Source organism: Mastigoproctus giganteus, chromosome 12 (assembly GCF_048544385.1).
Source record: "Mastigoproctus giganteus isolate SK-2022 chromosome 12, ASM4854438v1, whole genome shotgun sequence".
NCBI lineage: Eukaryota > Metazoa > Arthropoda > Arachnida > Uropygi > Thelyphonidae > Mastigoproctus > Mastigoproctus giganteus.
The window spans coordinates 173,337,326-173,351,999 of NC_143586.1; the positions used below are offsets into that span (position 1 = coordinate 173,337,326).

Below are 14,674 nucleotides of genomic sequence, written 5' to 3' on the forward strand. Positions count from 1 at the left end.
ATGGTAGTAGTAGTAGTAGATATAAGCTAGTCTGTAATCAGGTCACAAAGGAAGTTAGGTAGGCGAAGGCGGATTACGAGAAATCTTTGGCAAAAGATGCTAAGAAAAACAGCAAGGATTTCTTTACTTATATAAACTCTAAAAGGAAGGGGATGAATCTGATTGGTCCACTTTATATCGATGGTTCGACTGCTGATGATCCTGCTCAGATAGCAAACAAACTGAATGATATTTTGCATCTACATTCACACATGAGGAGTTATTAAGGTTTGAAAATGCCAGAAGGTTATCAAATTGTAGCAAAGTTTGTAATAACTGAGAGCAAAGTGGAGGAGAAATTGTTGAAGTTAAACATAAGAAAGGCACCTGGGGTGAATGGGATCTATCCAGTTATATTAAAGGAGGCGGCAAAGCAACTAAGCAAACCCTTAGCCATAATTATGAGAGCATCCTTGGATTCAGGGGAGGTCCCCACGGACTGGAGATGTGCAAATGTATCTCCAATTCACAAAGAGGGATCGAAGGGTGACACGAGTAATTACAGACCAGTTAGTTTAACTTCTGTTCCAGGTAAAATAATGGAGTCACTGGTTAAAGATGCATTGCAGGATCATCTAGACAAGACTGCAGCAATAATTCAGACACAGCATGGGTTTGTTAAGGGAAAGTCTTGTCTGACAAATTTGATAGGATATTATGATGTGGTTACAAAGGAACTGGATGCAAAAAATAATTTTGATATCATATATTTGGATTTAAGGAAAGCTTTTGACACTGTTGCACATGGAAGACTATTGTATAAATTGGAGCAGATTGGTATTAAGGGTAAGTTGCTATAATGGATAAAAGGACGGTTGAGCGGGAGAAGACAGAGGGTGGTAATTAATGGGTGCTGCTCTTCGTGGACTAATGTTATTAGTGGAGTCCCACAAGGTTTGGTGTTGGATCCTATGTTGTTGTGTATATTTATCAATGATATTGATGAAGGTATATCAGGCTTAGTGTCGAAGTTTGCAGATGATACAAAGGTTGGCAGGGTTTTTAATGACAGTAATGCCAGTGTGCTACTGCAATAGGATCTAGATAATTTGGGCAGATGGGCTAAGAAGTAGCAACTGAAGTTTAACCTTGACAAATGCAAAGTACTGCATATGGGTAGAAGTAACCCCAGAGAAATGTAACAATTGTGTAGTACTACATTTAAGGTGGTAGAAAATGAAAAAGACCTGGGAATAATTGTGCTGTTAGATATGAAGTTTTCTGAGCAATGCAGACAGGCTGCCAGGGCAGGTCACGGGGTTTTGTCAATGATATATAGGAATTTTGAATTTTGCTAGCAGGGAGAAGGAGGTGATTGTCCCACTGTATAAGGCAATGGTCAGGCCGCACCTTGAGTACTGCGTACAGGTCTGGAGGCCTCAGGAAGGATGTAGATTTGCTTGAGCGTGTACAGAGAAGAGCAACAAGATTGGTGAGGGGAATGAAGGTTTCCTCTTACCAAGAGAGGCTTAAGTTCTGCAAATTGCAGTGGCTGGAGACTAGGCACCTGCGCAGTGATCTGATTGAGGTGTATAGGGCCTTGAATGGGTTGAGCACGCTGAATTCTGGGATTCTTCCACTTGTTCAGATTACGAACCTAAGGGGGCATAAATTCAAATTAAGAAAAGACAGATGTAGAATAGATGTGCGGAAATTTGCCTTTAGCCAGCGGGTGGTTAATTGCTGGAACAAACTTCCATCTGTTGTTGTGGAAGTTGATAGGTTAAATAAATTTAAGGAGGAACTGGACAGGCATTTGGAGGGAATGGTGTGATTTTTTTTTTTTTTTGGCTGATGCTGCATAAGCTCATACACTTGCTTTCTTGCATCACATGCCACTACTACTACTACTACTAATTTAGATCAATAAAATTCATGATTTTAATTGGAATTTTAAGTTTAATTTTGATACATAAGTAGTTACCACATAATTATATACATATGTAATACAAAATATTTTATATGTACACATATTTGAATATTAAATATTTTGACCAACATTTGTGCATCTTTTCACTACCGTTTATTATTGATTAGGAAATATCCTATGGCACCGACCGCAACTCACAAATACATGTTACCTTATGGGAATGCAGCGTTCGCTTAGTGCGGTTTCACTTAGCGCTCTGGTTTTATGGAAAGAATTATCAGCATTAAGCAGGGGTCACCTGTACTTCAAATAAATAACACTTCTCTAGTAGATGAGACTACTGTTATTTATTCTCAGTGGGTGCCACCACCCAAACGCATTTCAGAGCTTGTGTGCTCACTCATTGGTGGGGGGGCAGGCAGGTACCCTGATAATGCAGAAGTGGTGCAATACCTGTTTTCTCATTGTGAAGGTAGCCACAATATGAGATAAAAATGAAATGATGCTGTTATACTTATGTAGTTAAACTTATGGGGAAACTATGGTGTATTTACACTGATATAATATATATATATATATATAAATATATATATATATATAAAAAATAGTATTAAGAAAATAAGTAAAAGTAGGGGGTGGAGCGTAACTGCAGCGAAAAGGAAGATAACATTAATTATGGATCAGGGACACTGCATAAGCAGACGTACCCTATGGCCATAATGTATATACATTTTATGGTATGAAGAAAGTGTGAAGAAGATATTTTGTTTAATTCTATTGAATTGGCGGTATACACGAGAAGTGAATTCAACAAAATGGATAAGAAATGTAGCGATATATGGTAGGATGAAGTGACCAAATAAGATATGAAAAAGAGACAGATAGTTGGCAAAAAATTAAAATAAGATATGAAAAAGCGACCAAAATAAGACTACACTGCAGTGTTTTTCACAATTTTGGTGTTTTCGTCAGAGGTCATCCACTGAAATTATGAGAAAGACAGAGGCCAAGTATTATTTATACACTATCTAAAGGGGCATGCCAATGTTATACTAATGTTATGCCAATGTTATACGCAAAGCATCAGGATAGCAACCATCTGCAGCAATAAGGAAATAACCATCAACAACATCAGGATGCTATACAAAAAACTAATAAACAACCTTTTCCCTACAGTTTATCTCTGCTACCACTTCTGTAAAGCCCTCAACATCGTCAAACATAAAAAACTATGTGCCATCAATATAAACAACATAACCAGCAACAATTGATGACAAAAGTCCATATCCACCAAGTTTGTAAATAGTGTATAAATAATGCACTTGGCCTCTGTGGTATCTTACAACTTAGAAAATCTGTACCCACCAATTGGCCAATTACAGTGTATTAAATATATACATTAACCTATATACATATATACATATATATATATATATACACATATATAAATATGTGTAACAAGTATAAATATATACATATAATTGTGTATATATTTATACTTGTTTTAATTTTAACTTTAATTTTCATTATCTATCTATTATGTTATTATCGTTACTCACACAACTGACCTTAAATACATGATGTACACACTCCCAGACACACGTTCAGGGTCCTATCTATAGGAACAGGATTTGCAACCCCGAACTACCCGAGCCCATCTACTTACCTCTACTTCATTCACCTTGAATGGGTTGAGCACGCTGAATTCTGATGGGATCCTTCCACTTGTTCAGCTTACGAACCTAAGGGGGCATAAATTCAAATTAAGAAAAGACAGATGTAGAATAGATGTGCGGAAATTTGCCTTTAGCCAGCGGGTGGTTAATTGCTGGAACAAACTTCCATCTGTCGTTGTGGAAGTTGATAGGTTGAATAAATTTAAGGAGGAACTGGACAGGCATTTGGAGGGAATGGTGTGATTTTTTTTTTTTGGCTGATGCTGCATAAGCTCATACATTTGCTTTCTTGCGTCACATGCCACTACTACTACTACTACTACTACCTTTCTCCTTTACTTGTTCCTACTTCTTATGTCCTGTGAGCCATTAGTTTTACGAACGTTATATGCGGGGTACTACCATCTTCCTTTACCCAATCTATTTTTCTAGTTAAAGCTGCTTAACAAAGTTTAGCAGCTTTTCACCACTACTTTGTAAGCTATTATATCTCTCAACTATCCTGGGCAGTTTGTGCACCATGTATTTAACAGCATTCATCATCACATATATCGTTTCAATTTATAGATCCAGATAGCTTACAGACACTATACCATTCCCCCCCCCCCCCACTATTTCTAATGCTAATACATAAATAAACTGGCATTCCACTATCTTGGTCATTTTCTTACAAGGTAATGATAAGTTCCTTTCTTCTTGCTTATTCCTACATTTCAATATCATTACTTTAGTTTTGCAATTCTTTTGCTTGCTTCTGTAAAGTCATCCATGATCTCTATGCCCTACTAATAATAATTATAATTATATTTATTGGCACTAATTATTAAACCTTATTCTAGCCGCAAAATTTCAAATTTCATGCTTAACACATGTCTATAGCACACGTGCACCATAGCATACAGGGCATGTTGGAAACAGAAGCAAGTACATTGCCATCTTTCTCATAATTTCAGTGGATGACCTTTGATGAAGACACTGAAATTGTGAAAAACACTGCAATGTAGTCTAATTTTGGTTGCTTTTTTCATCTTATTTTAATTTTTTGCCAACTATCTGTCTCTTTTTCATATCTTACATGATCACTTCATCGTACCATATATCGCTACATTTCTTATCCATTTTGCTGAATTCAGTTCTCATGTATCCTAGATTCAATAGGATTAAACAAAATATCTGCTTCACACTTTCTTCATACCAACCATAAAATATATATATATATATATATAGAAAAATATTTTTATGTTATGTGTAAATCTTTAATTTAACTTATGCTAATAATGAAAATACCGTGTACCCTGGGAGCGATGTATGTTGAATAAAGGGGGGAAGAAAGGAAAAGAAAAGTGTAACGTTATAAACGTTACACTTTTATAAACGTTACACTTTTATAAACGTTACACATCATGTACTTAACCTAGCGTTGCTCCACCGCATACGTAAATTACATAATATACAGACACCAAAATTCGTCTAACGCTAGGAGCCGCTAGCGTTTCTTCGCATATATACACGGGTTAGCCTCCGGCTCTGTCTCTTTTTTCTGTCAACCCGTCTAGTAGCGGTAAGTCTTGTCATTCTTGTCATTCGGACGCTCCCTTCTTTTGTCTTCACCTTTTTTGGCGGGCTACTTACTTCTGTAAGGTCATCCATGTTCTGTATGTTATACTTTGGCATAATATTTTTGCTTAATTTGTATTTTATTTATTCAAAATTTATATTCTAAATTATTATTTTAGTTTTTACCACGTGTCTGCGTACACGTGTTTTTTGACATACAGAACATGTCAGATACAGAAGTAAGAGTATTGCTGTTCTTTTTCATAATTTAGGTGGATGACCTCTGAAGAAGACACAGAAATTATGAAAGATACTGCAATGCTATTTCTATTTTGGTCGTTCAAAATGGTTCAAAAATTTTTGCATTTTTTCAAAATTCGTTCTTTTCAAAAATTTTTGCATTTTTTCAAAATTTGCATTTTTTCAAAATTCGCACTTTGTTTATAACGTTACACTTTTCTTTTCCTTTCTTCCCCCCTTTATTCAACATACATCGCTCCCAGGGTACACGATATTTTCATTATTAGCATAAGTTAAATTAAAGATTTACACATAACATAAAAATATTTTTCTATATACATTATGGTTGTAGGGTACCTTTGCTCTTGCAGTGTCCCTGATCCATAATTCATATTATCGATATTTCATTTTATCTCTATTCTATTCAAATTCAAATCCATTTTCTTTCCTTACTTAATTTTAATTTTATTATTCATAATTATATATATATATATATATATATATATATATATATATATATATATATATAATTACTATTGTAAGAGTATAATTGGTACTATATAGGTACACTTTGAGTACATTGGCATAAAAGTATCAGCAGGCTATACGGCCAAAAGAATCTATAAAGACTAAGATAGCCTGTGATGGTTTACATTGCTATACCCTAGAAATAAACATATAATTAACAATAAAATAAAAATACAAAATAGAATAAAATAAAATAATGGTTACGCAGCTAATTATTGATAATCAGATACACTGAATGGCACTTTTTTAGTCTTTTTTAGATCCAATTATCAATAATCAGCTGCATAATCATTATTTTATTTTATTGCTAATTATATTTATTTCTAGGGTATAGCAATGTAAACCAACACAGGCTACCTTACTCTTTATAGGTTCTTTTGGTCATATGGCCCCTGAGTGCTTTTATGCCAATGTTTTAATACACTTTGAGTACACTATATAGTACCAATTATACTCTTACAATAGTAATTAGATTACAGACTGATATAATCTTCAATCTATAATTGATGGCATTAATCTGATCTGACATACCTTTTACATGTATTCCAATATTTCATAATAGATTAAATATACATATATATTATTAATAAAATGATCAATATATTTTTATATTGATCATTTTATTAATAATAATTATTAATATATTTTTATATTGATCATTTTATTAATAATAATTATTAATAATAAAATTATTAATAGGAAGCAAGAAATTATTAATAGGGTAAATTATTAATAGGAAGGCAAGAAAACAAAGACAATCATCTCATAAAGTAATTAAGATATTATAGGAAATAAAATGAGTAAACCAGAAGCACTTAACATTCAAATTCATTTCATTGACCATAATTTTCTTTTTTATATAACTTTTTTTACTTATTTCTACCAATGAAAAAATTTATTTCTGTCTGCCCATTTTATAAATTAGATTATCATTAAATTATGTCATTCCTAAACCTTTAAAATAATCTAAATTTAAAACTGTACAAATTGGAGTAATGTGGCAGCACTGGGAGTAAGTTACTGTTATGAATAGCAGGTGGTTGAATAGTAGGCAAAAGGAGTAGTTATTAACCACTGCTCTTTGTGGACTAAAGTTATGATTGGAGTCTCACAGGGTTTGCTGTTCAAATTTAATGTCTAAGACTGCCAATGATATAAAGTTTGGAAGGAATGGTTAATGGCAGTTGTCAGGGTGTCTTATTTCAACAAGACCTGAACAAATTAGGCAGATAAGCTGAAAAATGGCACTGGGGTTTAAAATTGACAAATAATAAAGCCAAAGTCCTACATTTGGATAGCAGTAATCTTAGAATAACATACCATGTGGGTAGCACTAACTCAAGGTAACTGATAGTGAAAAATAAAATCTAGGAGTAATTGTATACAGCCCACCATAAAATTCTCTGAGCTATTCTCTATAGACAGGCTGCTAAGTCAGCTCATGGGGGCTCTATCAGTGATATACAGGAATTCTGCCAACAGGGACTAAGGAGTAATTATTCCATTGGATAAAGTGATGACTCACCTTGAATAGTGAATACGAGTTTGGAAACCTGAATTTAGGATGGATGTAGATCTGGGTCGAAAGAAGAGAAACAAAATTAATTGAAGCAAAAAAGGGCACTCACACCAAAAAAATCTTGGGGGTCTGTAAGCTACAGCAGCTGGAAATTAGGCATCTATGAAGTGATCTGATTAAATGGGTATTGTATTATATGGGTTATGTAAATTGAATGCAGATGCTATCTTTGCTCTTTCTTGGATGACATACACAAATTTAAATTTAAAAGAATGGTTAAAAGGGTAAAAAATTTGCCTTTAGCAGGAAATTTTGGAAATTTACCTTCCTGTTTGTTTTTTCACCATACCCAAATATGTATGGTCATTATCCAGGAAATAGATTGTCAGAATAAACTTCTATTAGGTGTTGTGGTAGAGCAAGTTTGAATAAAGGAGGTTTTGATAAGTTATTAAGGGATGGGCATGAAAACAAAGCGGGTAGGATTTTTTCTTTTTTTGTAGTTTGCTTCTATTATTACTATATATTATTTATATTTTAAATCAATGGAGCTTCCTTGCACCATATGGCTAATTAGTATTAGCCATGTAGTGCAAGGCTAATTAGTATTATTTGGCAATATTCCTTACATGTATAATAAGCACATGTAAGGAATATAACTAAATTAATCTGAATACATATATAGTAAACAAATCATTGTAGCACTTTTTTAAGATACTGGCTCCAAAGAGCACATAAGTAGGACCCTTACCCCACTCCTCCATCATAGGGCTGATCATGTGACCATAAGAAGAGTGCTATCCGAGTGGGAGTATTATAATGGGAGTTTGATCTGTTTTTGTAAAACTGTTTACCCTGTGCGTTGGTAAACAGTTTTACAATCCATGGTTGTCAATTATATTATCTAGATAATCCATTGGTATTTTTTATAACTGTATTTAACACTGAATTTCACAATTTCACACTTGTTTAGCATTATATTCATGACTGCTATATCGTTGTTAGCACTGCCTGTCCTTGAGAGAGAGAGAGAGAGAGAGAGAACAAGTTTATAAACTTGTCCACTGTTTTTTTTTTTTTTTCAAAAATTTCCTTTTGTTCCTGATATGATGCTTGTTACTAGAAAAAGAAATGCTTATTATTTTGTAATGCTTTATGATATTTATTTTCGTTTTTCTTGATGTTAGTACAATGAATTATATATATATATATATATATATATATATATATATAATTCATTGGGGCTACTAATTATATCTATTCCTTTTTTCGTTCGATTGTTTATTTGGGTTATTTTATGTTAATTTTCGCTCTACAGTTTTACCATACTACTGGCTTATGTTATATTTTATTAAATTTAAAAAATTGGATATATATATATATATATATATATATATTTTTTTTTTTTTTTTTTTTACACAAGTATGTCTACATTTTGGAACTCAGAGGCTACACACTTTAATCTTGAACTAATAATTTACAAACAACTGATATTTTGATAATGATACATGTGAGATGCAACAAATCACCACTGCTTGGTTAAGGAAAACTTGAGTACTCTCACCACATTTATTTAAACTACCACTGGCTAAAATACATTTCACATAAAAAAGTCTCTAGTCAAATAAAAAATGTACTAACCCTTCTAATGGATTTAAAACTATAGCTCTTGGTTCATCTAACTCAGTGTTTACTAAAGTCTTGCGTTTCTTTCCCAACATGTCAGCAACTTCAATAGTATCTTTTCCAGTATCTGTCCAATAAATATGATTGTAGATCCAGTCTACAGCAAGGCCATCAGGAATACTTATATTACCTTTCACGATTGTGTTTACAGGTGATCCTAACTGCATAGAAGAACTACAGAATATATGCAAAAAAATTAGATGAAACATTTCATTAATATTATCATGTGAATTAAAATTTTCATTCTGCAATTATTGACCTATTTGGTATATGCAGGATGGTCCTTATGTTTATAGGAAACTAGACACATCAGTAGCCCTTCAATATTAAGTAGAAAAATACACCCAAGAACCAGAAGAATTTGAGCAATGATATGAGAATATTTAGATTTAATCATATATTATATAAACTACATTGGTATTTAAAACTGTACTTATTACTGAATTTCACACACTTGTGTCTCTTTTTTTAATTAACTGTATTTTTAATGTACCATATTTTCTGGATGATAAGACACACTAGATCATAAAACATACCCAGGTTTTAGAAGGCAATTTTGGTAAAAATATATTTATTGCATATATTTGAAGCATAGTTTCATAAGTGCTTACTAAAGAAAATGTCAGGGTATTCATTGTGTAAAATGCCAAAATATTCTCCAAAGAGCATTTTATTTTCAGTGCCATCATGGACATTGCTGATTCGACATTTCTGGAAAGATGACAAATTATCTCATGTTTCACTAACTCCCATTGCTGATTCCATATTTCTTGAAAGACAAGAAACTATCTTACGTTTAATTAATTCCCATGAATAGTTACCTCATTCATACATTTGCAAAACTGTTGGATGCTTCATTTGTTCTGTTGTGCATCAAATTGTGATTTGGAGCTTTCATCCATTTTTCCATTCTCACACATGGACACTTAAAGGATTTTGTTAATTATGATGTCCAAAGGCTGCAGATGGCTAAGGCCTCTTGGAATTACAACTAATTCTGTATTTAATTCAGCACCCTTTTTGTTGCCTCCGGTATATGTTATCTGATGGTCTCACAAAAAAGCTAACTTTTCAGAAAGCCACCTGGATATTTTGACATTTTTTATCTAGCCACAGTTGAAGATAAAAGCATCACTACATGCACCTAATATACCTTCAGACCAAATGTTGCTTTTTAAGCAACATTTAGTCCGAAGCAAAATTTTTTAAGCAACATTTTATAGGAAAAAAAGAAGTGCATCTTATAGTCCAAAAAATATAGTTATATTAAATAATATGAATTCATGACAAGACTACAGTTACTAAACTTTTCCCTTAATCTGACAATGTTTCAATTTGTTTTTTGAGAATTGTTTTCAAGTCTAGTCCATAGGAATGTGAATGACTGAAAATAAAACTATTTTCTTTCAGTCCTTGAATTCATCATGGCAATTGAAGTTTGGTATAATGGCTGTAATTGTGATATAGTTTGGCAAAAAACACAACTCATTATTAACTAAATAGTTAATAATTTTGAGTTGTGTTAATAATTTGGTCCTTGAGGTTGTCACAGACATTCTCTCAGATATGCCAGACAAGCTGCACTTGCTATCTGGGAGTCTAAAACGCTGATGGAACTGATATTTGGGTGAAACTCAAGTCAAGTGGACCCAATTTCGGCAAAGTCCGGACGGTCTGTGACAGCCAAATCCTCTGCTTGCACCTTCACGATGGTAAGATGGTTACCATCATGATGTATGTTTGCTTGATGAATGTACTCATTTCAATGCTCCACTTCATGCATTGCATTTTTTTTTTCCTTTCTGGGTGGTCACTAGTGCAGTTGCGCAGGAAGAAATTCCAGTTGGTTGGTCTTGTCCTTCCCTTGTGTTTGCCATACAGGGGACAGTAACACTTGCTCCATTGTCTCCTTCGGGAGACTGTCTCCAACTTTTTGAACCAACCTCTCTGTCTAAGGCTTGAGCACAGGTTTATTATGTGCCACACATGGTGCAGAATGGTCATTTCTTCATTCTCTTCACCATCATATGTGATGGTGAACCTTTTTTTTTCTTTCATTTAGCTTTGGTTTGCATCCAGTGGTGGTTAGTTCTTATCAGTGACACCAGATTGCACAACTATCTGCCTCAGCCATCACTTCAATCTTGGGGAGGTAGGTCCAATGAAGTGACTTTTTTGATGTTTTTATTATTATTATAATTTATTACTTTACTATTATTATTATTATGCCAGTCTTCCAGTGTGATGGACATGCATTTGCTTCCACCAAGGTGGGACTTGAACCTGGGTCCATTGGGCTGGTAGTCCAGTGTCATAACCACAGGGCCATCATGCTCCTTATCATTATTTAATAATATCAAGTCACTTAAACCTTTTCTCCAGAAGAAATAATTTTATTGTTGCCAAATCCTTCTTCACAATGTTCTTAAAACGTACACAAAGGAACTTCACTATTGGACACTCCATTTCTGAATATAATTAAGAGGTATTTATTCCACACTTTTCTATAGTTGGTTTTAGACTATGTGGTTAAATTGGGCCACCATGGGATTTCGACTTGAGCCATCAAAACAGGCTTTCCCCTTAACCCAGCTAATGGAATTCTCCACATTATAGCTTCCCAGAATGGGAAATTATAATATGAACAAATCATATCATGAGTGTTAATATCAGAAGAAACTGTCCCTTGTTATTGGCCCAATATGGCCTAAGTAGCCCTTGCACCAGAAATAACTATACCAATAGCATACCATACCAACACCTTTGTTACTTTATGATGCTTACAACATGCAACTGTCACATGTAACAATGTGGTCAGGATCAAATTACAGAATAACACACACACATATGTGCATGCACACATACATCATGCACGCACATGCACATACACTGTATATTCAAATCTGCAAAATATTCTTGTAAAGTGTTCTGGCCCTGTGTAGCTATCCCAGAGTACAAACAGAACATAAAGTTTCCATCAGTATCAGTAATCATCATTATTACCCTCTAGTAAGCGTGCTTCATATATTTTGTAAAAAGCATGTACCAAAACAGAAATAGAAATTTGACCAAAAATAGAAAAACTTATGTTTAAATATAATGTTAATGTTTAAGTAATGGTAATGTTAAATATCTGTTAAACATATGTGAATGTGAATTTTAGTATTCCTCAAGTATGGTGTTTGCTTTTAATCTGCATCATTAATTAACTTTTAATTGGAGAAGTAGAGAACATAAAAAAAATTCATTATTCATTGATCAATTATTTTTTAACTGAAGAAGTAATGATGTAAAAATTATTTATGTTTTCATGTTTATGTACAAAGCATGGCATGCACATGCTTCTGGTTATCCCACTTCTGATCTGAGAAGGGGAAAACCAGGAATTTTTTTTTTTTCAATAATAAAACTGCATTTATTACAGATATTAATTGCTTTCATTATCCAAATATGGAATAAAATTATACAATGCACATTTTGAACTCTTTCTTGCCTTACTCAAAAAAACCAAACAGTGTATAAAATAACCATGCACCAATCTAATGAACTTTTTTTTTTCTGTTTTCCCCACATCTACTAAGGGGATAATTTAATGGAAAATCACAGGGAAAAAGCCACCTTTCAGCATTACTGACAAATAAACTTTTGTGCATAAATGCATACTATTACTGTAAAACCTTTGAAATTCCTTATATTTAAATTAAGTTATGCACTGAAATAAGTGAAATAACAATGAAATAATTGAAATTCCTTATATTTAAATTAAGTTATGCACTGAAATAAGTGAAATAACAATGAAATAATTGAAATTCCTTATATTTAAATTAAGTTATGCACTGAAATAAGTGAAATAACAATGAAATAATTGAAATTCCTTATATTTAAATTAAGTTATGCACTGAAATAAGTGAAATAACAATGAAATAAATCTTGTACAATTACCTCATTATGGCCTCTTGTGTTACATCGGTCCAGAAAACAATTTCTGACTGGTGAATGAAGTCTAAAGCAACGGCACTATGCAGATTATCCACAACAGATATATATTCACTTGTTTCAAGGTTGAGCTTACGAATATCATGACGATTGGAAAATAAAAGAGCACTATGGCTATCTGTTGAACAAAGAAAAAAAAAAAAAAAAAAAAAAACTTAAGCAAAAAAAAAAAACTAGGAAAAAGTTAACAACATTAATAATTGCAGTACTGAAGTTTTGTACTGAAAAATATGGGCTGTGATAATGATAAAATAATATTTACTCCATAAAAAAATAGAAAAGAGTATGCCAGGTAACTTATCTATACTATTTCTAGATTATGCTTAGAGGCCCCAAGATCACTCAAAAACATCTTCCAATTTGTAGGAGCAATCCAACAATATTCTTCACAGCAGGATGGCATTTTTGCAAGTTCAAACATTTAGTCATGTTTAGTACATTTCTTTTCTGGAAGCCAGGGCATGCTTGGAAAATAGCCAGAAAACCTTTATATAAGTTTCACAATCCCTTCAGGTAGGAATACCAGAATTAAAAAAAAAAAAAAAAAAAAAAGTCTCACATGCATTCAAAAAAAGCAGGTCTTAATGTTCATGACCAACCATGAGAATAATCCCTCCTGAAGCCTACTTTTAGTTTAGGTATGTTATTATTATTTGTTATTGTTTGGTTTTTAGGAGCATTAGCAACTAAGGCCATATTGCTCCGGGATATGCGGTGGTCATTCCTTGACCTTTCCACATCTTCCGTATTTGGTGGTGACGGGTTCGAATCCCGGTCTAATCAAGAAGCGTGTGCTACGCACTGCTGCTCCTTCCCACCTGGCTACGGAGGCGCCTTTAGGTATGTTGACATTTTCCTGATCTCAAATTGCAGACTGGAGAATTTTCATTCATTTCATGAGTTCCTCAACTCTTTTCATCCTAACATCACTTACACATCATCAGTTATATTTTAACTCAGCAAAATGCAAGGTCTTACAAGTGAGGAATAGCAGATTTGGGAGTTATGATACGGTTAAATATGAAATAATCCAAGCAGTGTAGGTAGGTAGCAAGGAAAGTCCATGGTATCCTATCAATGATATATAACAAACATTTACCTGTAGAGATACAGGTAAATGTTTGTTATAGATACAGAGAGATACATAGGTCATAATCCCACTATATGACAAATGTAAGACTGCACTTGGATTACTGTTCAAGTATGGAGACCACAGCTAAAAAAACAAAAACATTGAGCTTCTTAAAAGGGGCCAAATGTGTAAACACACTTGATGAGATTGGCAAAAGGAGGAGCACATATGAGGAAAGACTTCAAATAGATGGACTACAGAGCTGGATAACTAGATATCTTAGAGGAGACTTAATTGAGGTTTATGTGGCTCTGAGGGGAAAAATTTCCACAATTAACTAGGGTATTTCCACATCACCTGTCCATTCCCTCCAATAGTTTGTCCAGTTCTTCCTTGAATTTATTCAAACTATCCACTTCCACAACACATGGAAGTTTGTTCCAGCAATCAACCATCTGCTGGCTGAAAGCAAATATCCACACATCTATTCT

The 14,674-nt window shown here is 33.4% G+C and overlaps 1 protein-coding gene across 2 annotated transcripts in view; it reads right to left on the reverse strand.

Annotated features, from left to right (window-relative positions):
* Nucleotides 1–14,674, reverse strand: part of LOC150077601 (very low-density lipoprotein receptor-like) — a 269,423-nt gene that overhangs the window by 152,450 nt on the left and 102,299 nt on the right. For both annotated transcript variants that reach the window (XM_090386228.1, XM_090386229.1), the window contains exons 11-12: nt 13,058–13,229; nt 9,071–9,289 (exon numbers count right to left, since the gene is read on the reverse strand). In XM_090386228.1, the coding sequence (XP_090242354.1) occupies nt 9,071–9,289; nt 13,058–13,229 (391 nt within the window). The remainder of the gene's footprint in view (nt 1–9,070; nt 9,290–13,057; nt 13,230–14,674) is intronic.